The sequence below is a fragment of the Pleurodeles waltl genome, chromosome 12 (assembly GCF_031143425.1).
Source record: "Pleurodeles waltl isolate 20211129_DDA chromosome 12, aPleWal1.hap1.20221129, whole genome shotgun sequence".
Classification (NCBI taxonomy): Eukaryota; Metazoa; Chordata; class Amphibia; order Caudata; family Salamandridae; genus Pleurodeles; species Pleurodeles waltl.
In genome coordinates, this window is record NC_090451.1 from 215,869,865 (window position 1) to 215,895,058 (window position 25,194).

At 44.8% G+C, this 25,194-nt stretch overlaps 1 protein-coding gene across 1 annotated transcript in view; it reads left to right on the top strand.

Annotated features, from left to right (window-relative positions):
* TCF25 (transcription factor 25) overlaps positions 1-25,194 on the top strand; it is a 444,525-nt gene that overhangs the window by 127,591 nt on the left and 291,740 nt on the right. The window contains exon 7 of the mRNA XM_069216958.1: positions 624-754. Within this exon, the coding sequence (XP_069073059.1) occupies positions 624-754 (131 nt within the window). The remainder of the gene's footprint in view (positions 1-623; positions 755-25,194) is intronic.

Sequence of the window (25,194 nt, forward strand, 5' to 3'; positions counted from 1 at the left end):
CACCGACATTCGCGTCACTGATCACACAACACTGTTTTTTTTACCGTACGTTTCTTTTTACCTTTTTTTTAAATAAAAAAACAAATTGACTAAGGTGTATGTTTATCAAACCTTGCTGTTTGCATGTCATGTGACCTGTTTGGAGGCACTTCATTCTATTAACTTGTGGTTGGTATATCCTTTTCACACCATCACCTGGACGCCCAATGGATTCTTTTTATGATATCTGTGTTTTGAGCAAATCAATATTTGGATTGATTATTCCAGTGCACCGCTTTCCTGATAATTTTTTTTTTTTGTCAAATATTTAAATCTACAGCCTTGAGAAAGTCAATTTGATGAAACACGTGTCGGCTGTTGTTGCATGGGACTAGCTGTTCCTTGTTTATTTTCCTCAATCATGGGAGAATAAAAGATTTCTGAAGTGTGACTATTCAAGACTCATCTTTTCTGAATGGATTATAAGAACAAATGGGGTGTGCTGTGGCATTTTGAACAATGTTTAAATGCAGTCAAACCGATTGTGTCCTGTTGTTGCTTTGTTTTTGGACTTCTTACTGTGAGGTTTCTCTCTTTGTGCTGTAGTTGCGTAAACTTTTTTTTTTTTTTTTAAATATCCTCAGGTATCTCAATGCGGATGCTAGAAAGCACAAGGGGAGTGCAGTCTTTCACCTTTGAGCACAGTAGAGAGTACCAGCAGGTGCAGTTCAAGTTTTTGGATGCAGTAGAATCTATGGACCCAAATAACATTGTGGTACGTACTGTAGGGTGTTTCAGTGAAGACGTTTGCACACTTGAGGAAATCATTACATTGTTTATATGGACCTCAGCTTAGCTCCAAAATTATTGTTGTCTGGCTTGCAGTCACTGTATTATAGCACACAGTTAAATATTTCAATGAGTTAATTATAGTTTTTGCAACTTGTTTACGCATCCCTAGGTTAGATTAAGTTATATCAAAATGTTGGGTATATTGTTTAAGCTAGTTTTTCAGAGTTTGTGCTTTCTCACAATCTAAGTTCTGTCAATGTTGTGTAATACCTTGAGGAACCAAATGTTAAGTTCTTAGATAATTGAGGCCTCAAACTTAAAAATATTGAGTGAGCATCAAAGGTACCATTTTGCTTTTGATTACTTTTTAGAATAAAATTTCCCTCTCCAGACTACAAGAGTTTCTTGTAATGAATAAAATGGGCTATGTTTTCTCTGTTTCAGCCAACAAAATGATATGTGGCATTTATTTTATGCGTTTCTCTGACTTTTCTGTTTTAGTACAGTGGAACTTGAGCCTCCTTTTGTCCTGTGTGTGTGAAACTTTGCTTGTGTGAAAAACCCTCACTAGGTGCCTTCTTCTTGCCGCAATTTCTGATAATAGTGAAACAGCTTGCTATCAAGCAAGAAGAATTTAACTATGCCAGTGTTGCCTAATGTTCTGAGGTGGCCTACCTCTCTCATAATAGGAGAAATGAGTGTTGGGAATCAAGAAACACCAACCATCTAGTACTCTTCTCTACCCAGCAAACTTAAATGCAATCCCTTGATGTCATTGCCTGTATCGAGAAACACTAAACCCAGTCGTTTTGACGTTTTTTTTTTGTTTTTTTTTCCACACAAGATTCTGGAACGATAGCGGATTTCACCAGAGCCTACTGGCTTTTCTGGGGCTTTATCCTTGCCTCTTTCTCAGGTGACTCGCTGTACATCTGTAGGCAGAAAAGCTTTCCCTCTGCTGCCCTCATGGGCGTTCTCTGCTGTTCCCTCAGGTGTCCTTATCAGGGACACCTCTATCCTAGCCAGCATTTCTGGAACATGTGCAAGATTGCATCAAAAATAGTTTGTTCTCCTTGCAAAAAAAAAGACAGGTGCACAATTCTACCATTTCCTTAGAAGTCAAGACCATGGCATTGTGACATATGTACTATCTGTCCTAATTCTGCCCTTCTCCTCTCCCACAGAAATATGAACGTTTTGCTTAATCCATGTTGTGTTAGCTTCGCAGAACATTAATCGATGTCCACTATGAACATAGAGGATGCTATCCTAGCGGACCACAAGATGTTGGTGTCATATTTTTAAATCCTGTTTCTAAATCAATGCTAACTGTGAAGATTTCTGCCATTCAGCCTAATACTGTGAACATTTCTGCCATTCAGCCTAATACAGCCTCTCTAGTCTTTACAACAATCAAGTCTCATTTTACAGCTCTGGAAAACGGCTACTATTCCAACTTGGATGATTGCATTGAAAATGTTTCATCAAAGAAGCTGGAAGAGTCTAATCTGGCCCTAGGACTTAATACTGTATTCAGGTATAGGCATTCCTTGACCTACTCTAAATACACTATTGTTCCATCATATTTATCATTTTGGACTCTAGTCTCGGAAAGCCTTTCCCTGTGGAAAGTATTGGATGTCAAGCAAACTGGTGAACTGCACCCTGAATTCCTGGTGGTTCCGTAGTCGTTCAGGACTACAGGTGTTGTGCTTTGGGGTGGCCTGCCACCAGAGCACAGGACTCCAGTGCTGGATAGTTTGACAACCGAAGCCCTTTTACATCAACTGAATTGATGTGTTAAATGTTCCTGCTTTGTATTGGCATGCCCAGCGGCCAACCCCTGCCCCACACGGTTGAAGGCCGTGCATGGAGCAGGGTTGGGTGCCTACATGTGGTTGCCACTCAGCCTTTGCCTGTGGCCAATCCCTGCCGCGCATAGCCAGGGTTGGATTAACATAAGGTAATTACATATTACTTAATGTTAAAAAGCCCTAGAAAGTCACAGAAAAATCAAAGTTTACAGGGACGTTATAGTTATGAAATAGAATTTAAAAAAACCTTAAAACATTGAATTTAAAAAAAACAAAGGTTAGAAGGATGTTATAGTTAGGTTCAGATTTTAAACGCACAAAACAATAGAAATTCAACAGTTATACTTATCCCAAGTAACTATAACTAAGGTAACTTTAACTCGTGCCCTTCGCCTTGCACGTCCGCTAAAACGTCCCTGTAACCTTTGTTTTTTTCAGGGGGAAATATATATATATATATATATATATATATATATATTAAAAAACCAAAGGTTACAGGAACGTTAGTTAGGTACAGATTTTATACAAACAAAACTATAGAAATTCAGCTGTCATAGTTAGTTATTTCAAGAAACTATAACTCACACCCTTGCCATGCACAGTTTTCTCATCAATAAATTTAGTGCAAATGTCAGTGATATTATCAATGATGTCATAGAAAATGTCATGAGTGACGTAATACCTGGGGTAATCAGCAGTGCATGTTGAGAGCATGAGTTATTGTTATCTTAGGGCACAAGTTATTGTTTCTTGAATCAACTCTAACTGTAACTGCTAATTTTCCATGGTTTTGTTCATGTAAAATCTGAACCTAACTACAACGTCTCTGTAATCTTAGTTTTTTTCAGTGAATTTCTTTTTTTTTAATGCACTGGGGCCGGGGGGTTGGTGGGAGGGTGGATTTGACCGCCTGACCTAACCTTTGGTCAAATCCCTGTGTGCATCTAACCCCGTGCGTGCAACCAACAACACACTAGTCACAGCCTTCGAGGGAAAAACAAGGAGAAGGCACACACAAAACGGGGGTATTGTGTGTGCCTGCTGCTTTCATTTTGCTCATTCTCACTGCGGTCTCCTTGCTCTCAGCCCCGTTTTGTGCACGCCTTTTTCTTTTTCTCACTGCTTTCTCCTTGCCTTCAGCCCATTTTGTGCGTGTGCCTGCTGCTTGCCTTTCCCTCTTCTCACTGCTTTCTCCTTGCTCTCAACCATGTTTTGTGTGTGTTCGGTGATTGCCTTTTGCTCCTTCTCTCTGCTTTCTTCTTGCTCTCAGCCTTGTTTTGTGCGTGCCTGCTTCTTGCCAGAAGCGGAGTCTTTTCTTCCTGGTTGGGGGCCGCAAGAGGAGCATCAAGGCCCTGCGGTCTCAGCCAGATTCATGCATCCTGAGGGATCCAACATTGCTCCTGCATGCAGGGAGCTGCTGGAAAAGCAACTCGCTGTGTGCAGGAGTGATACTTTCATCTCTTTCCTTGCCGGCATGTCTGCGGCCAGGGAAAGCGATTAAATCTCCGCTTCCAGTAAGCAGATGCATTTTGACAGCTCCCGCTTGCTGAAAACTGAGTGTTTGTTTTTGCTTGGCAGGAGCTGTCACAGTTCTCGCTAAGCAAAATCAAAGAGCTATCTTACAAGGGTGGGCACCTCCTGTGGTAGCAGGAGACAACCCCTGGGGTGTGGCGGTCCACAGGGCCATAAACGGGTCCAGGAGTGTGGCTGTGGGGCATGAGCTGGCTCTGGGGAGGTGGTGGTCTTGAGCCCGTATGTGGCAATGGAGGGGGGGAGGGGGAGCAATTGGCCCCCCTCCCTGTTTCTCAACAAGTATTTGGTCCTGGGGGGGTGGTGGTCTCCAGGGCCCAGGGAGGGGGGGATCTGCATGGGCCTCCCTTGCAATTGTTTTATAAAGCCCTTGGGGTTTGGGGGGTGGTCTGAGGTGGGGAAGTCAGGGGGGAGGAGGGGGGCCCACGCAGCACCTTCCCCCCCCCATATTTATTTAATCTAGCTTAAGGGAAGTGGTGGTCCCCGGGACTTTTAAAAGCTGTAGGAGGGGAACCCTGTGCTCCCCCCTCCTTATTCATTATCTTGGGCATGCCCCCAGAACATAGCCCACCCGGGTGCAATATTAATAAGAAGCACAGGAAACCATGCTTTTTAAAAAAAATTGCAAACATTTCCAGATCCATCCTTGAATTATGCTAAAATTAAAATAAAAAATAATACTTTTTTGCCCTTGTGAGAATCAAGACAAGTGTGTTAGGTTATTCCAACCCTGCCCCCCTTTTTTTCTTTTTTTAAAAACTTTTTTTTGGGGGGGTGGGGTGGAGTACTTGGCTGAAGCAAAGTCCCAAAATGGCTCCCAAGAGTTCCTGGTTAAAGTGCTGTCAGCCAATCAGATATCAGCACGAGGACTGTTGGATCCTCAGAGGATCCACATCCCAAGATATCAATATATTCTCCTTTTAATATCTCTGAAACTATTGCATGGTTTTACAACAAATCACCAAAAGCACAATCTGCGCACCAAGATCTAGCTTCCTGCCAAACTTCGTGTAGTTCCATTTAGCAGTTCGGGGGTAGGCGTGTCTAAAGTGCGTATAGGAAAATGTGTTTTTCGACCCTCCCTTTTTCTCGGCCCCCACTTGACAGATCACCCCGAAACTTTCAAGACGGCAGCTGAACTGACTGTCGTATTAGTTTTAAAAATTTAGTGAAGATTAGTCAAATGGCTCCAAAGTTATTGTCAATACAAAAAATGATTTTTCTATGGTAAATAGGGTCCTAACTACTATAACTACCTACCAGAGACTGCCAGTAGGATGGATGGCTGGCTGAAGATATATATATCAGTCGCCAGTTAGTAGTTAGGACCTAGTTTCCTTAGGAAAAGCATTTTTTTTTTGCCAATAACCATAGTTACACACATATAATATGTTTGTAGTTTCGGAGCCTGTGTGCAAATAGATACAGATGCTCAGGTTCCACCTGCCATCTAGTGTTTAACCCAGACTTTTGGATTTCGTTTTTCTTTGAAAAAGTTTAAGCCACAAGATCTTTTTGACTCATCCCTTGATCTACAATACACCAGGACACAGGCTCTACCTCACATTATTTTCTTCTTCTGCCGTTGCGCTCAGACGTTCGAGAACACAGCTCAGGGACTTACTTGTTTACGCCCATTTTCTTGGTGCCAGCTATTCGTCTTTCAGTCCCTGAGATGAGAATAGCCTGGACCTTCTGCCTCGATGGGTACTGACTGTTAGTCTAAGATGCACCATGGACTCTGGTTCCTGTCCTAGATGAACCTCAAGGATTTTCATCTGATTTTGGAGAATGTGGGCACAGGCCCTACTTCAAATTAGAGTTTAGTGTTAGTTGTGAGAAGAGACTGGGGATTACCATAGTGCACTCCTACAGAACCACAACCCTCAGATCCCATAATTATTGTGGCAGAAGAATTTAGCTTTCATGAAGATGCCGTGGTGCATGGCATTTTGAGCCTGTTTGCAATAAGACAAACATGAACTACTGAAAAAGTGGGTAGGGCTGCCCCTGGGAACTTTTACCCCACTGGTTTTGTACTGCTATAAACTACCCCCATCCATAGCTGGTCCCATTCCTAAATGTGGCATCCCCAGGAACCCTTATCAGAACACTTTATAGACCTGTGGAAGAACAGAAGAGAACTGAAATAGCTGTTTGTGACCCGTGAGGATCTTTGGCTGACTGGATCCCCCAGTGACACCCCCCTCCCATGTACCTAGTACAAAGAGGTGACACTAAGGGGTGAGTTGACTGACTACTTTTGTGACTAGAGGTACACAGAAAGCTACAAGACACCTTTCCCTTTAATTCCCAGCTTACCAGTGGCAATTGGAGCTTGGACTGGACTTTGCTTGTGGCCTCTACTTAGCACCCTGAGAGTCTTTAGGCGAAACCTCCTCCCATAACATGAGATCCTAGGGGGCTTAGAAGTTAATTCCTGTGGTTGTCTGGGCATCAGAAAGACATTCAGAAGCTTTTGAACACTATTGCTGTAGAGCCAAGGGTAACTTACCGTCAAAAAAGTGCCCGACTGGCAGTTACACTGCATCAAATTGAATGTCATGTTCATCCCCTGAAAGGCTCCAGCATCACTGAAAGAAATGACAAAGTCCCTTTCTGTTTTGGGACGTAAAGGAAAAACAAAAAAAGCTCTAGAGCGTTAGCGGGACCAAACTCTGGTAGGTATCTGACTGGTAGTCACACCACCTAACATGAGGTGTAGGGGGCTTAGAGGTTTATTCCTGGGGTTGTCTGGGCACCAGAAAAACATTTGGAAACTTTTGAAAACTACTGCTGTAGAGTCAAGGGTAACCTGCCATCAAAAAAGTGCCTGACTGGCAGTTCCACTGCATCAGATTGAATTTCCTATTCATTCCCTGAAAGGCTTCAGCATCGCTGTAAAAAATGACAAAGTCCCTTTCTGTTTTGAGACTTAAAGCAAAAGCCATAAAAGCTCTAGAGCCTTAGCAGGACCAATCTGTGGCAGGTATCTGACTGTTAGTTTCACAGCAACCTGCCTCAAGTTGTTCCCGGTAAGGCTCTAGAGCTTTTATGTTTTTTTGCTTTATGGCCTGAATTCTCACAGGCTGCTAAGATGGAAACTGCCAGTGGGATCATATAGATCAAAAGGTTCTATGGACAGCATCGTATTTATAGTGTGCAAAAAGTCCACTAAGGTGGTCAATGACAAGGTCCTCACTGTAAGATGTTTCTGATATTGAATTCTCAAGCAAAGTTACAGTCTTTGGATTGTTGAGGAAATGGGTAGGGGGCCCATGCCGCACACATGTATTAAGATGTCCTCTGTAGAAGAATCAACACAAGAAATATTGTCCAAAATGTTACCACATTTAGACCCATCAGGGAGTGGGGAAGCAGATGTGAACTTAACCACACACAGACCCTGGCCTAGAATGGTTAAAGTACATTGTTAAATGTAAACAGACTAAACGCCCCGAATAAATGAACAAGGTGTGGCACTATGTAGAATATGGGAGCTACAACAATGCAGCTATTTGCAGAAAAACTTAAAACAACTGGAGAAGACTAGATTTAAACATTAACAGTATCCGTAGGCCTTCTACTTCTCATGCCTCGCAAGACATAATGGGTGACCCTTTCATGCATTGACACTTGCCCTATATCAAGATTGATATTAAGCAGGATAAAGTGATAAGATAGTTCATGGTCACAGGACTGCTGGAACGGAAGAAGATAACAATAGTGATTATCTGTGGCCCCAATTCAGACTTTCAGTTCGGGCTGGACTGTTCCCATGAGGAACAGGGTCAAGACTGATTTGCATATGGCTGGGTCCAAACTGGGGTGGCATGGTGAGCAAAAAAACGATGGATTAAACCCAGATCTGTGACTGGGGGTGAGTGTCTGACAATGTTCAGCATTCCGTCCATCACTTGTTGTTTTTGCTTTGTCGCCCTAAGTGGGAAGGGTATACCCAGACGTGGGTCCCGTGCTTCCCATGCCACTGGATTCAAGCTAGCCTGGCTGATGAGGGGTGAAACCCCGAAACCGGTCCCAGGATGCTTGTTTCCGGTCCAGTGAGGACCTGGCTTGGCAGTTCGGGCTGGACTGTTCCCATGAGGAACAGGGTCAAGACTGATTTGCATATGGCTGGGTCCAAACTGGGGTGGCATGGTGAGCAAAAAAACGATGGATTAAACCCAGATCTGTGACTGGGGGTGAGTGTCTGACAATGTTCAGCATTCCGTCCATCACTTGTTGTTTTTGCTTTTTCAGACTGAGACACCTACCTGTATAATGCAATAGATATATTGACGGTGTTCACAGAGCATGACATTATATTTCTGGTTGACTTTAATGCAATCTGGGACCCTACAGTGAACAGAACAGGCATGGGAGCACCACACTTGGGAGGATTCTCAAAGAAGTATAAAGGTAAACTGACAGAACTATGGCTTTGAGGCATTTGGAGGCAACAACACAATACACAAAGAGTTTTCAAGTTTTTCACCCATGTTCATAGGATGTATTTGAGAATGTATTATATTCTTGTCTGTAACCTATGGTACCAATAAAATCATAATCGATAAATGGCACCATATCCATAACCATGTCCATGGGCAGAGAAACGCAAGATGGGTGGAAGATGGATTTTCCATCCATCACTTTTTATCCATCACTTATTAAAGACCCAGCACTAAAAGGAGAACCACGCACACAAATTGAGGACTGTTTTGACAACAGTGATGTGTCTCCCTATCAGGACTTTGCAACTCCTTTAAGGCAGCGCTCAGGGGCGCTTGTATTAGTTAAGTAACCTATCTTAAAAAGCTGGGGCTTCAACACAAAGAAATTGGAGGAAGAACTAAGCGCGGCAGAAATAGAGTATAGGATGCCCCCTTCACACTGCCTTCTATGACTGGTTAGGTCACTCTAAAGTCATATGCATGCTTAAGACACACATAATGTTGAACCCTCCCTTGTGAGGCTAAAACATTTGACTATGCATAGGGAAACAAGGTGGGTTCCCACTTGGCAGGAGTATTCTGAATTAAACAAGAACAGGGATTTGTGAGAGAAATAATTTTAGATAATGGCAAAGAATGACCAGGTAAGAGGGGAAACAGAGAGCATTTTATAACTGATTCCAGTTCTATACAGCAGAACATGCCCCAGTGACACTACGACACAAATACTTGAAAACCTGCCACACTCCAAGAATCACATCTAATCAAGCATCTTACTTAGACTCTCCCAAGTCAGAGACTAAGTTAAAGGTGCCATTTAAACCTTCAAAACTAAGAAAAAACTCAATACTGATGTCTACACGTGGGGTTTCTAGACGGGCTTCTTGGCATTACTATCTTCCATTTTGTTGCAATTGTATAACTCCTTCTCTGTAACAGGTTGGGGGACTCATACAATGGCCGAAGCCACTATATCCTTAATTCACTAGCATGGGAAAGCCAAGTGGAAGTGCTCATCTTGTACACCCATAGCGCTTCAAAATGTTGATGTGAAGGTCTTTATTAAAATATTGGCACAGCGACTGGAAAATGTACTACCTGGTCTCATGCACCCTGACCAATCGATAGTCATAAAACAACACCAGACCCATGATAATATGAGAAGTGTAGTCTACCTGATTGGAAAACCAAAGAAAAAAGGAACAGCAATGCTTAGAGTCACTTTAGATGCAGAAAAAAAGTTTGACAGAGTGGAGTGGCACTCTCTGGTGCTTGTGCTTTGAATAGGAGGCTTAGGCCCAAATATTCATGACCATGTTCTTGGTGGGAAGCAGACACCCACATTGAGGATTGTGCCCAATGGAGGGACTTCAAAGCTGTTTGGACTGGAGTGGGCATATGTCAAGACTGCCTTAAACCCCTACTCCTTTTTACCCTGAGTATCGAACCATTAGCAAGTCACATAAAAGAAGGCAGGGTATGATAGGCCTGCAATTTGGACAGTATGTGCACAAAATCATGCTCTTCGTTGATGATATATTCTTGACCCTGGAGGAGCCGGCAAAGTTCCTCCCTTGCAAAGTCAGCAAGGTCCCTCTCCAGATTGTAGTCCAACATAGAAGATTTTAAGAGTCTCCGGTTTTAAAATAAACACAACTAAATCAAATATTCTAAATCTGATGCTTTTTGCAAATGGAAGTAGTTGTTAACAAGAACATACACATTTTAGATGGATCCCAAAAGCATTAGCTACCTGAGGATAAGGATAACTCCGAACACCCTAGATCTGTATAAAACCAACCTCATACCCCTTTTAAGAGACATCACATCCCGAAGGACCTTCGGAGATGGGAAAGCCTGCCAGTATCACGCAGAGGCAGAAATAATGGTATTAAAATGAATGTGCTCCCCAGGCTTTATCTGTTCCAAGTCTTGCCTTAACGATATCAGACAGCTTCTTCACCTCTTAAAGAGAATGATTTTGAAATATATCAGAGGTGGAAGATGACCAGTGGCTGCATACAGAGTACTGTGCAGATCTAGACAGAGGTGAGAACTGGCCCTGACAGAGATGTGCACATACTAAAGAGCTGCACAGATAATAAAAGATTGGAGTTGCTTGTGAATCTTAGAAAACGTGGGTAAGCATGGAGAGAGCCATAGCGAGTCCATCCCTTTGGGGACTAATACATAAACCCAGACATGACGGACCGCTCAGTGTCTACCTTAGTACTCCAACAAATGCCCACTCCTACAATGTGGGATGACATGAATAAGCGACTATGGTTGACTACATAACCTTCCTCACACACACCAGTCCATTTTAATCCCTCTTTTACTTGAACACATGCCATGGAGCCCTTTTATGTCTGGTGAGAGGGAGATTCTCGTATGGTGAGTGGCATTTCCCCAAAGGGGTAATCAACTCATTTAACAAATGTAAAATGGAATTCTAAGTGGAAGAGGAGAGGCTATAATATGCATACTTACAACATTGGATTTTACTGCTGTCACTTAAGGAAACCATAAAGAGAGAACTTGCCCCAATAGAGTGATTTATCCATCTTGCTACCAGAATGAAGGGGGTCAGCTGTATACTATATCAACAACTCAGTGGCACAACATTCAATGACACTCACCCATACAACGATAGATAGGACACCCTCATAGGAAAAGAACTCACAGAGATGCAGTGGATGCATACCTGGAGAGACGTCACCAAAACTGCTTCCAGTACACTTGGTAGGGAAGCTCACTTTAAACTATTGTTATACTGCAATCTTCACCTGGTCAAGGTAAAAAAATGTTTATCCTACAGTTAGTCCCATGTTATAGAGAGAAGGCTGGACAGTAGGAAATATGCCCCACATATAGTGAGAATGTCCTAAATAAAACTCTTCTGGAGGGAGGCCCTGTCTGGACTTTGGTCTGTACGAGGTTACCCACTTCAGAGGAAACTGTAGTGTATACTTTTTGGAGCGAGGACACAGAATCTACAATAGGAGACTAACTTCTAACATGAAATTACCTGGGAGGTTATAAGGCCACTGATGCTGCATTTTGGAAGAAAAACAAAAAAACACCTGGATTTTGCCCGCTGGCATTCCTGTCTCTGGAATATTAAAGTGATGGAAAGGCTAACTTGTGGTATGTTTGAGAGCACCAAAGACACTGAAGTACTGTGGCACCATTCAGTGAAATCTTTGATGGAGGATATCCTCCCACTATCAAGTACACCAAGACTGAAAGTGCTGAAACTATTTTAAACTCATGAGGGGAAACTAAATGAAACAATGAGATGCTACTTTTACATTGTTCAAGATGATATGGTGGTGCAGATAGTTTGGGATGTGGGATGTTCAACAGAGTAGCAGACATACCATAATGATCGAAGTAAAATATACACAAGATGTTATAAACTGTGAGGCATAGGCTCACTGGATGGGGCTGTAGGGAAGGGGAATTTGTAGAAAAAAGAAATGGTTTCTGATTTGCGATAAAACAAAGATTTAGTGTCTTGGGTGGAGTGTGAGGAGGGACGTGGCAGAGAACAACATGTGCAGTACATCAGCACCATCCCTGAAAACCACTAGTGTGACTGTTCTTTGAGGTCATTATTAGTACTTAATTTTAGAATGGCTTGTAGAACTTCTCGGATGATCTGCAAAGAAAGTGCTTCTACTATCCTTGCTATAGAGTTCAATCACTTTGTTGACCCTATAATCAGCAGCAGAAACATCAACAGTGCCATAGGTATTCTTACCAGAAGAGGGGGATGATTAAGAAATGTCACTCCAATCATTGTCTGCCTACCTTTCATGGTGACTGCCCTCAAGTAGCTGCCAATGACTCCTCGACCTCTTCAACCCAGCCTCCGTTAACCACTTTAGTGGAGGATACTTAATTTCTGCATTTAGAAGAGAAGCTAAAAATTACAAACAACAAGTGTGCGTTGACTATTGTAAGAAATGGCTACTTACTATGTTTCAAAGCACCCACACCATCTTCCCTGCCAAAACCAAACTTGAAATTTTATGTAAGCAATCTGCATAAGGAGGCAGTTTAGTTATTAAGAAGCAAGCAGTGTAACCAACCCTCCTTCCTCCTGATGTCCGCATTCGACTCGCAGGGAGGGGAAGCATTCACAGATCGTTTCTGTTTCAGAAAGGCCAGAAGAAGGAATTTGGACCAGATTTACATATACATCTAGCCAACAAGTGGATTGAAAGACAAACATTTTGCATGCTTGCACTCCCTCAAATTTTCTTACATCTTACACAAGCTGAATGGATGTGCTCTGCCAGGATGCTACTTGCACACAATTGCTAAGAGACCAAGAATGCTCCTGAGATTCATAGTTGAACAGTCAAACTTCAACATGAACTGCTATTCTTTTGTCTTAAATGCACTCCTTAGACATTCTCCAGGTGCCTGGCAGTAGCGGCAGCCCATCTTCATTATCAGACAATGTTCTTCTAGCCTTATGTGAATGATTGGCTGATAAAAATCCACAGGTAACAAAAAGTGAGACAACACTTGTTAAAAACAATGTCTCTGTTATGCCATCTGGGTTTGCAGATACATATCCAAAAATCAGTGACAACCACATGCAAGTTCTTTCTTATTTTGGGATAACAATGGATACAGCTCAAGGAAAAGTCCTTCTTTGAGATGGAAAGTGTAATTAATTTGGGAGATGTTCCTTTTAAGGACTCCAGTCCAACAGCTTGCTATATCTCTTCTTTGCTGGGTTTCATGGCTGCCTCCATTTTCAAATGAGACCTCAACAGCATTGTCTGGAGGATCAGTGGGCTTCATGGGACGACAGGTTTTAGATTTTAATAGCAACAAAGTAGACTCTTTTGTGGCGGTGCAAAAGGAACAATCTTCTGGAAATTGTTCCTTTTCTATAGGAACTTCTGGTGCAGATAATAGTTAAAGGCATGCAGGCACATACCTCTCTGGCTGAGGAGCCCATCTAAGCAATCTCTCAATGTGAGGTCCAGTGTCTGAAAATAGGAGTCGCTGCAATATCAGTTTCTTGGAACTAGGGCAGTCCACCTATCCTCTTGTGTAGTATGGGTGACTTTGGGGCAGTCTCTGGCCTCCCTGTCAACAGGCATAGACAGTGCCATACCGCCGACTGCTCTGGCTACCCTTGCGATGCTGGAACTCCTACATGTGGGTCTGAAATGGGAGACTGGGGTATTTCAGTATCTCGGTATGCGGGTGACTCACTCCCCTCAACTGCAGTATGAACTGAACATGGGCAGAGTGCTGGAGGGACTTTGGACCTCTGTCCGAGTTTGGACCACGCTCCCGCTGTCAGTCATGTGCAGGGTCGCACTTAGTAAAATAGTCCTGCTCCCAAGTTGCCTGTACGCCATGCAGAACTCGTTCTGCGACCTGCCATCTGCATCTATCTATATTACATGGCAGGCTTGTTGCAGTATGGGGCAGTGTGGTGTGATGATGCCCCCAACTGGGAGAAAAACCTGCTTGAAGGCTCGGTACACATACCTCAGCTCCCATCCCTGCCAATGTGTGGCTCTAGGCTCCTGGAGACCACTCCCTTCGTGATATCGCAGGTGGCACGGATATGGGAGCGGGTGGTTACTCGGTCTCTGCGATGGGTGCCCTACGCGTGCTTATTTCCAGTTTGGTGGCTGCGCGCATTGCAAATACACTAGACTTTTTTGACATGGCGAGCAGGTGGCTGTAACAGTGCAGGAGATTTATATCAGAATGGCTCCTTTATAACGTTAGAGGAGGCCAGGACCCTATTCGGGACTGGCCAAGGGCAATTCCTGCAGTATGCCAGCTTATCACCAACGGCTCAGAAGATCTGGACCTCCCTTGCAGAGGAGTCTGCTGAATCCTATTTGGTGTTGACACTGTTGGATCAAGGCACCGACCGAGGTCTCCTCACTCAAATATACATGGCCCTGAAAAAGATGGGCAGATAGATCTGACTACAGTGCGAGCAATGTGGGATGCTGACCTGGAGATGCCGCTTACAGACACGGAATGGAATAGGACTCGTATGCTGGTGCAGGAAGGGTCCAGCAACGCTAGCTTTAAATTGACACAATGTTACTACTTGCACAGAGCGTACCTGATGCCGCAGCACCTTCATAGAATTTCCCAAATGCGACCCGACACTTGTGCGCGCTGCGGTACATCCCCAGCCACTTGCGGACATGTCAAGTGGACGTGTAGGCCCCTACAACCCTTTTGGTATAAGATAGTGCGAAAGCTAAGAGCAGTAACAGCAGTGAAAGTGAAGTTAACAATGGGACACGGTTTGCTGGGGACTGCTACCTACTCCCCAAAAAAGTTTTAAAAAATGGCGTACAGATTACCGCATCTGGGGTTGGTACTTGCTAAGAGGTGTATTGTCATTCACTGGGCTAACCCGAATTTCCCAACAAGCGATAGGTCGTTGACTGACCTTCTTGAATGGGCAGCAGCCAAGGAGTATCGGCTTCGCAGGGTCCGTGTGGTTGAGCACACAGAGCGAGATTTGGAGTCCTGGAATGGTATGATTGAGCGACTATGCGGAGGGGCTGACAGAGAAGACGATGGTTATCTTACTGATAAGTACCCTTGTGAGAAGGATGATGGCGATTGCTCCCCTGGGCGAAACTGCTCACGGACCCACTAAGAATGCCTAAATGGACAGACTCGGCAAACACTTGGGTGGGATCTTAAGGCGCCTGTGTGGGCTTGAGTGGCAGACCATATGAAGGGAAGCGGGGCATGGCCACCTGGCTGCTAGTGTCCCACCCCCTAGCTTGCCTGAGTTCGCTGGCTAACATCCGTTTGGTGAACTGGTCACACATATTACTGTATGCAATTCCATTGATTCCGCTGAGCCCAATCATCATTTTACATAAACTCTCGAGGTCCCAAGCACCAAAGACCTGTAGAGTCACAACCTTCGGGAGCTAGGTTCTCTGCCATAGTGGTGTTTCTAAGGTCAGTCTGTTTTTCCAACCTGTAGCCTTTTTTGCCTCCTCCCATGTCTCCAGCACCACCTGAATCACCAGGGGCATTTCCCCCCTGAGGTCAGTGAACCCCCCTGAAACACCAATCGTTGACAATAAGAATGTGCACCACCCAATAATACAACCTGATATCCAGTGTCGCAACACCTTCTTCAAACACTAATTGACAACCCTTATCTAAAGAGATGCGTGGGATCTCACTTCCCCAGAGCAGTGTACACAACTGGGCGTTCACCTTCTGGAAAAAGGATGTAGCGATGGGAAACGGATGATTTTGTAAGTGATGCAGAAGACGTGGTAGTGTCACAATTTTGAAAATGGCCGAGCTCCCCAGAAAGGACAGTGGGAGAGCCTTCCAGAACAACATGTCTTTGTACAATCTCTCTAACTGGGGAGCCAAGTTCCTTTCAACTGAATATTCTGTGCTCCCTGTGACAAACACCCCTAGATACGTAAATCCTTTTGGATCAGTAGGCCAGTTTCCCATGGCATGTTGGTCGGACACAAAGTTATATGATAAATCACAGACTTTTGTGGGATTTACGGTGCCCTTGGTCCAGATATCTCAGGTTCACCCAGGGACAGGAGTACGTTGTCTGCATATAGCGATATTCTATCACTCACCAGGTCCTTCCATTGGTGTCTGCATATAGCGATATTCTATCACTCACCAGGTCCTTCCATTGGAAACCCCTATAGTGGATCCACTTGCACCCAGGTGGCCAACGGCTCTATCAGGACCACAAACAGCAGGGGAGATAGGGCGCAGCCCTGACGTGTGCCCTTATCCACCGAAAACCAATCCGTGACCTTTACCCTCATGTGCACTCTGGCTCTGAGATCAGTATACCAGAGTATCACATAGCTGATGAACCGGGGGCCACACCCAATCCCCTCCAGAAGGGTGAACATATATACCCAGTCAACCGAGTCAAAGGCCTTCTGAAAATCGTTGGATAACATGGCTCATCTACCGATGTGCATAGGGCATTGGCGTTATGTACACCCCGCAAATTGTGTCTTGTAGCACGCCTCAGCATAAACCCAGGCTGGTCTGGGTGTACTATATGGCAAATTACTTTTCCCAAACGACTGGCCAGTATCTTTGCCCTCACCTTTACCTCCGTGTTCAATAGCGAGATAGGTCAAAATCTTCTCAGTGATGGACAGCAGTGCCCGGTTTGGGCAGTACAACAATATTTGCCGTCCGGAGATACTGTGTCCTTTTCCAAGGCCTTCTGGAACATCTCTAGCATAGGCCGGCTTGCCTGTTGCCATACCAAACGTCAATACTCCGGTGGGAAACTATTCGGTCCGGGTGCTTTCCTGGGGTTTAGCTGTCCCAACGCTGCCCTTAGTTCTTCAACCGAAACGTCCGCCTCTAAGGAAGCTCTGTCTTCTGCTGAAAGACTCGTAATTGGCAGGTCTTATACGAACTGGAGAAGGTCCAGGTGTGAGCCCCTCGGAACTCCCCGATAAAGGTCCTAATAATATTTTCCGAAAGCCTGAGCCATCGCCCCATGGTCCATCACCCTCCAGCCATCCCCCAGCTGCAAGTATGGTATGGCGGCCAGCCCCATCCTACGTGTGCACAACCAATGCAAGGTTTTGCTGGCCTTGTCTCCCCGTTAGTAAATTCTGCTACAAGTGGCCTTCCAGACTGCCCGTCCCTCTTGTGTTAGTTCCTGCCTCAACAGAGTTTGCGTCTGTTAGATCTCGCAGGAAGTCCTCCTGAGCCAGAGATGCCAGACGCCCTCCAGATCCAAGATGCGCCCCTCTAGGTCCTGGATCTTCTGCCTACTTTTCTCTCTCTGGCCTTTCACATAGCTGATGATCTCAAATAGGCCTTTTGGGCCTCCCAGACCACCTCCTGGAAGGTCACGTTTCCCGATTTTCAGGGAAGTATTGCTCACTACATTGGCGGCACATGTCTCTGCAATCATCCCGTTAGAGGTACCACCTGTCCAGTCTCCATCCCACCCTCACCCCTTCCACCCCCCATGTCAAGGTCATCACTACTGGAGAGTGGTCAGGTAGTCCCCTCGCCAAGTGCCTCGCCTCTCCATATAAACTTTTAGATTGTGTATAAAAGTTGCTAGATGTGTTGACCCACTCCCACTCACCCCGACCGAGGAGTGATCCATATGGAGATTGTACACCCCATTCCTGTCACCCCGCCATCATCCATGGGGCCTCTGGTAATTCCTTAAGTAGCCTTTCCAGCTGAGCCAAGAAACCCGTCTTGAGTGGGGGAGGAGCGTAGACACTAAAAATCGATATGGCCTGTCCCTGAAGAATCTCGGTGACAGCCACATACCGACCGCGACGTCCGTCCATGTATGTGTAACGGCCAGTGGAGTATGCTTTCTTATCCGTATGGCCACACCCCTGGAGCCCCTTTGGAATCCCGCTTGATAAACCTGTGATCCCTTGCAGACCAAGAAAGGGCGCTTATTACCAAGTAGATGTGTTTCTGGAAGAAGCGCAATGTCCGCCTCAGTTCTCAGTGTGGCTCTGAGAACCACCTCATCTTTGATTTTATCTAGAATTCTATTCACATTCCAGAACAATAGTTTGAGCGTTTCTGCCCTGGAGGGGGCCGGGTTATTGCTCCCCATCATGGTGATGTCCGTTATGAAAAGGTGCACCTGGGCCCTGTGCCCGCCATCTGTTGATGGAGACTATGTTGACGCGCTGCCATGGTCTCAGTAACCTACAAGAATTCAACAGAGAACTCACCCACATCTTCCCCCCAACTTACCCCCAACTCCCATCCCATACTTCCCAAACTAGAAGTACCTATCGTGTTGTGTCTAGGGTCCTAGCCAACCGGGCAAAACGGTGACCTGTAGAACTCCCTGCAAACCCCCCGCCCCCTCCCCCCCAAACACGAATGAACCTCGAACAAGAATTCTAAACAGTTACCAGTGGCTTCCTACCTATTCCCCCATAATCCCTTCTACATACATACTGAATCATTGGTGACCATTTGCTAAAAGATCAGTCTTTCTGTCTTGCAGTCGACAGAGACCTCTGCATTAAATCCACATCATCAGCGGAAGTCCATGGGCTTGCCGGCGAGGTAGCAGTGTCCTTCGTTTCCTGAACCACCCTGTGTTCGAGGGAGCAGGTACTTTGCCCCCTTCTCCAAATCTACTGCCACAGCGCTGTGCCCCATTACCGTCCTGTCTTCTTAATGCCTTCACCTTGCGTAGTGGGCTGGAGTTTTAATGTCGAGGGTTTTCGTTCCTCAATCCAGTTCCAGACTGCCTCTGACGTGTCAAAGAATAGGGATTTTTCTTGATAAATAACTTTTAGGTGGGCTTGGAAATAAGAGCATGTATGTGTGCCCCATCACTCTCAGTTTAGATTTGGCTTCCAAGAAGGATCGGTGTTGCTGTTGTACTTTTAAGGTAGAGTCCGGGAAAAGCATTACTGTGACAAATTGATATGTCAGGGGCTCCGCTCATCTCACTGCCCTGAAGATGGCATCTTGTCTGTGTAGTTAAGTAGCCTCACTATGAACGGTGGCAGCGGGGCACCCGCAGGTGGTCAAGCCGTCAATTCCCTGTGAGCGCGCTCCATGATGTAACATGCCGAGACTTCATCCCTAGGGACCCAGCTCAGCAGCCAATCCCACATAAATTTAGTAGGATTATTGCCTTCCATGCCTTCGGGGAGACCAACCACACTGAGGTTATTCCATCTAGCTCTGCCCTCTGTGTTCTGTGCCTTGGCCTCAAGTTGAGTTAACAAACATAATTTTTCCAGGCTTTCCTCATGGGATTTGACTACATCTTCTGTTTCCAAGAGGCGCCCCTCCACCTCCGTAACTCTATGTGTGGTGTTACGAAGATCTTGTCTGATGAGGGCCATATCTACCTTGAGTTCCCCCGTTTTGCACTCCATAGTTACTCTCAAATCATTGATTGCCTGCAGGATAGCCACTGTTTGAGCAACACTCCCAGACTCAGGGGCCCCACCAACTGCTTCCGCTTCACTCCCAGGGGCCCTCTGCTTCGTGTATTTGTCAATTTATTTATTTATTTGTGATTTGCGTACTCACTACCTTATCTTGCCAGCAATATGCCCTCAGTTCTCTCTGTCCACCGAGCCTCACTGCTCCCCGGGAGGGTCCCCGTCCATCCTCATGCGCACCCCTCTGTGGCATCACCAGCCCAACAGATGTCCCAGGGTCAAGTGGCCCAGCAGTGCTCAGCAGGCGGGGCAATCATCATTTTAAAACTCCATAATTGTCAATCAATGGAGATTCTCCTTTCCTGCAGATGTTGTTAAAACCAACCACACAAGAGACGCCCTTGAACACTAAACCTGATCACCATATTACAGGTTTAGTAGTTCTACACAAACCTCCCATTTATGACCCCTGAAATCTGACAATATGGGCATCTGAATTTATCTCAGTCATGTAAGGGCATATTGAAAGAGGCAAGATATCTTTCAATGAAGGCCTCTTATTTCTTCAGGTGTATAATATATCGCTTATCTTGCCATCAGCAGGGTCACAATTAAATCTCTTGCCAAGAAGAAGCATTTCCTCCTTACTTTTTACATCTGGCTCAGACTAAACTGCAAATCTTTCCAATTAAAGTCCATCTTAAAGCTATAAAAGTTTACTGAAAGGACCTCTGTCAGACATCCTTCTTTAAGGTATCTCCATTAAAGATTTCCTAGAAGGGTCAAAGATTTTTTTTTTTCTCTTTTACCTTCAAGAGAGCAATATCATTGCGATAGGTTCTCGTCTTGGTTCTTTCAAAGTAAGTGGGTCCTCATTTGAAAAATGCAGCATGTGTCATGAAAAGTGACCTTTTTGCTCCCTTCCTGGTTAGTGAGCTTTAGGCCCCTTCAGTAGTTGCAACCTATACAGTTTTCAATTCTATGACGGTAGTCATGAAGACACATCAATCCTTTCTTTCAAAAGTGATTTCAGAATTTCTTATTAACCATATATTAATCTCCTAGTTTTCTTAAGCATCCCATCTTCTTTGGGTAAGAAACTCTTTGTGCTTGCTACATCTAATGATGATTTTCCTTTTTATCTAGACAAGAGCAAAGCAGTGGGCAAATCTCACCATCTGCTTATAAATTATGGCTCTGAAGCACATGTCCAGCCTCCTCAAAACAATCTCTCGTTGGATGGTGTCTTGTATTTCGTTCAGGTCTCTGCTGGCTGATACATTGCTGTTCAAACTTCAGGAAAGGAAAAGTGGCTTCTATGGCCTTCTTCATAATCTGTCATCAGTTAACTTTAGGGCCACTTAGAAATCTGTCCACACATTTGCATGACACTACTGTCTTAATTCTGATATTAGAGCTGACTCTAATATATAATAAGCTACTCTGAAATATCTTTTTGGATAAAACTCTTGTAAGAGTTTCTACTAATCTGTACGATTAATGAAAATGTCTTGGCCCTTCTGACTAAGCCACAAGGGAAGTGATAGATTTGCTTGCTATTCTCTTCTGCTGTTTATGACTCTCAATGAATATCCTATGATGCAAAACTAATGGTTACATGCTTTATTTGTGCGGGACCGCAAATAGGTGTGTGGATACAGTCATTTCTCCAGGGACCATCCTTGCTTCTCTCCAGTCGGTATCGATAAGAGAGCCAAGTCATCTCTCCCAATTCCCCCTTAATGCTGCACATCTGTTGGGTTTGAATAACCAAGGAGAGGTATATTTGTGATATCCTCCCTTTTCCTAATGATGACATAAGAATTTTGGCCTCTAGCAAGCTATATTGTGGGAGTTCTGAAAGCTCCACTTGGTGGCTATTTAGGGCGTGGTGAAGCTGCAGATATTTAGAACACTGGTTGTTTTTGAGGTTCAAATGTGTTAGAAGTTTCTGGAACAATTTCATATGTGACTCCTGACAGACATCTTCATTAGTTTGTAATACCTATTGTGTCCCATTTCTTACATCCTTGTAAGTGGTAGGTGTGTCCCAACCATCTCCCTTGCTGTAACAGTCTGTTGCATCAGTCTTTGGTCCCATCCAGACAGTCGTAGCACAGAATGCCAGTTCAGGATTACTATTTCATTAACTTCTGGAAGGTGTTTGGGTATTGGGCAGCCATGCCAATGTAGGGAGGGTGACTGTCCTATGGAATAGAACGAATTTTAATCCAGAAAGTTTTTAAACCAGTGGTTTCGGTCCATTAAAGGGCAGTTCTACTGTACACAGGGAAGTAGAGGATCATCATTTTGAAAAGAACCACTCTCCCTAGAATATGGAGTGGGTGCTTGACTCACTTCTGGAGATCCTTTTTCATTTTAGCCACCTGAGGGGAGAGATCGAAGCTCTACATTCAGACTGGCTCCAGTGCAGTGTGGATGCCAAAATACTGAAAGCTTAGCAATCTTATTGGAAGTGAAATCTGCCAGTTTATGATCTCATTATCAGCTTTGAGTGGAAATAGCAGCGATTTTGTCCTTAGCCTTAGCCCAGAGGCCTCTTCATAGAGGTTTAGGATTCGTGTAAGGCAAGGGATCTGCAGATGGGGATTTGTTATGAAAAGCAATATGTTGTCTGCTTATAGAGCTATTTTTTCCTATGCCTCTCCATCTAACCACATATACAATGGCGGGTTCTACCATTGGGCATAAAGCCACATTGGTCTGGGTGAATCAGTGTTGTTAAAACTTGCAGGAGCCTGTTTGCCAGAGCCTTCGCAAATTATTTTGATCCCCGTGTTTTTCAGAGAGATGGGCCTATTTGAGGCACATTGGTCTGGGTGTCAGTTGAACTTGTGGATATCTTCAGTAGTGGCCAAATATAGTTTGGGGCAAAAGTACAGTTTGTTTTACCCTTGCGGTATAGATCCAGTACCAAGGGTGATAGGATCTCCTGAAATTTACAATAATAGTCCAGAGGGAAGCTGTCTGGCCCAGGTGTCTAGCCAGTGTTCATGTCCTGCAAGGCTTCTCCAATCTCTTCCAAAGTGAGAGGTTCATCTAGTTCTTTGTGGGAGGCCACCAAAGATGGGAGTGGTATGTCTGCAAGTAGGGATTTGGTCTATTTTCATAGGGAACATGGTTGTTTTGAGTAAAGCTTTTGGTAATAGTCTGCAAATTTTGTCTCTATCTCTTCTGCTTTACATCACTTTTAGCCAGATTGGTCCAGGATCTCTGTTAGTACTATGAAAACTACCTCTGGTGGCCAGCCAATAGAGTACCCTTCCAGTTTTATCTTCCCACTTGTAGACCTTCTAGTCAAGGCCATCTAGCACCAGTAAGCTTTATCCAGGATATGGTGTCTCAAAGACCCTCTGTCAAGCTCAAGTTGGTGATGGAGGATATGTGACTTCTTCCTCACACAGTGGCATTTCACCCTTAGGATCCAAGCCTCAAGCTCAACCATTTTGCTTTGTTTTTCCCACTCTGGCCTTGACCACTCCTCTACTAGTGGCTTTACCAGCCACCCAGAGTGCCCATTGCAGCACCCAAACCTTGGTTTACTTCAAACTTTGACCGTAGTTCCTTATGTAGGAATTCTGAGTATTTGTTGTCCACAAGGCACCAGGTGTTGAGGACCCATTTGGGGCATCAGTTTGTAGTGGGAACTCTTAATCGAATTGTGACCGAAGAGCGGTCCGAGATACAGTGGGGAGAATAGTTGTTTCTCTTGTATGGGGATGTCAGGCACAGGAAGGAGAATGAGGTCCATGAGAGAAAGGGATCTATTTGCTGCAGACATGTGCTTGTATTCCCTATCCTGTGGATACCACAGTCTCTAGGCATCGCATAATCCTAGCACGGTCATCCATTTTCTCAGCAGTCTTGCCCTTCCCATCCTCCCACCAGTCGAGGCTCCAGTAGAGTCCATCTTTAGATTTGGTGAGCCATTAAAATCACCTCCTATGATGGTGATATTCTGTGGGAAGTTCAATTTCACCTATTTGACCGTTTTGAAGGTAGGTTTGGGGAGTTGAGGTTGTACATGGACACTCAGAAAGCTTTACTCTTTCCCTTCAAGAAGACGCTTGATTCTTTCATATCGTCCTTGGGAATCTAAGGTAGTTCCCTAAACCACCAGAGAGGAAATTCTGTGGAGGAGTACGCCAGCTTCTCTAAAACATTAGGTAAACCCAGCATGAAATACTCTGTTATAACTGAAACATACCAGAAAGGGACACTTCAAACCTAACAGGACAGTAGCTTCTGCTCTTTCTGCATATAAGAGGACTGTAGAACATTTCATATGGTCATTTATGCCGTTGACATTCCACGACATGACCATGAAATCGGTCTTGGGGGATATGAGACTTTGGTAGTCTGGTGCCTGGAATTACCATATATTCAGGCACTTAAACATAGTAGCCTGAAGGGCCAATCTGGCAGCGAATGAATGTATAATTTACACTTGTAGATGCTTTGGGTATCAAACACGATCACAGGGTCCAAACATAAGCAAACACACACAGCGTCTCCATACCCCACCAGCTGCCCACTCCACACTTCCACCCCAGAAGTACCTGTGGGCCAACAAAAATAGCATAACTCAACCAATACTAAACTATAAAGGGCTTTGGCATTGGCTCTCCTCCTACATAGAAATCTTTAATCAGAGTAATATGTTACTAATATATCTATGGGCCCCACAGCACTCCACGCATAGCGTATACTTGCGCTGCTGCGTCTGCCACGGTCTCAACCCACTCCTCTTCCAACTCCACCCCCAACCTCAGGGAGCATCAAAATGACAGTCACAGATATCCATTATCGGAACCTCTCTTCCAGGACTTTCTATACTTAGATCAAGACCCGAAACACACACTGCAGCATTCCGAAGGTTTTGACAGAGGAGAGTCACAGCCACATCCATTTCTCAGATTTTAGACTCCAGGATCCTTTGGAAAGTCTGGGTTGCTCTTAGGGAGGTTCCAGTATCCGTGGAATCCGTGGAATTGGACAGACCTTGGTTTGCAGGCCATCAGGGGCAGGGCCAGTAGCCCCCAGATGAGGAGCCATAAGTTCTGTTTTTTTTTAGCCTTTGTCTCTCCCCATAATTCAAGTTTTCTAATGAGATGGGCTAATGTTGGCGGGGAAAGGCCAACTTTCCCAACCCACCAAAAATTAGCCTTCACTTAGCAAGTCTATTCCCTGGTCTTCTGCTTTATTTTCACAGAGAGGAGAAGGTTGGGGTGCTGATCAGACACGAAGGCTTAGTCAAACAATTGGGTGATATACGCAGACCCTCAAGCACGAGCAGCCAGAGTTAGGCCATATTTGTGATTATTTCTCCAGACAGGGGAATCCCATCTACTTTATGCGCACCTAAATCTCTGCACTCTGTTCCAGAAGGCTGAGTAAGGAGGGCCTCTTGGGATTTAGGGTCTGTTGCTGTTGGTTCTATTATGAGCCGGTCTGAGAACCTGAGACCTCAAGTCCCTAAGATCACCCCGAGTGCCTCCTCAGTGTGGAATAGTATTGTCCGAGGCCATGGGCCCAGGTGCCTCAGACATTGATGTGATTTCACATGGGTCTCTTTGGGAGCAAACAAGAGCCCTGAAGTGCTCCGGGGATGGGTGGAGGCCCTCTCACCCTCTTGCTTATGTCATCTCACTGCCCAGATGAGATCAGTCCCCTGGGCATCCA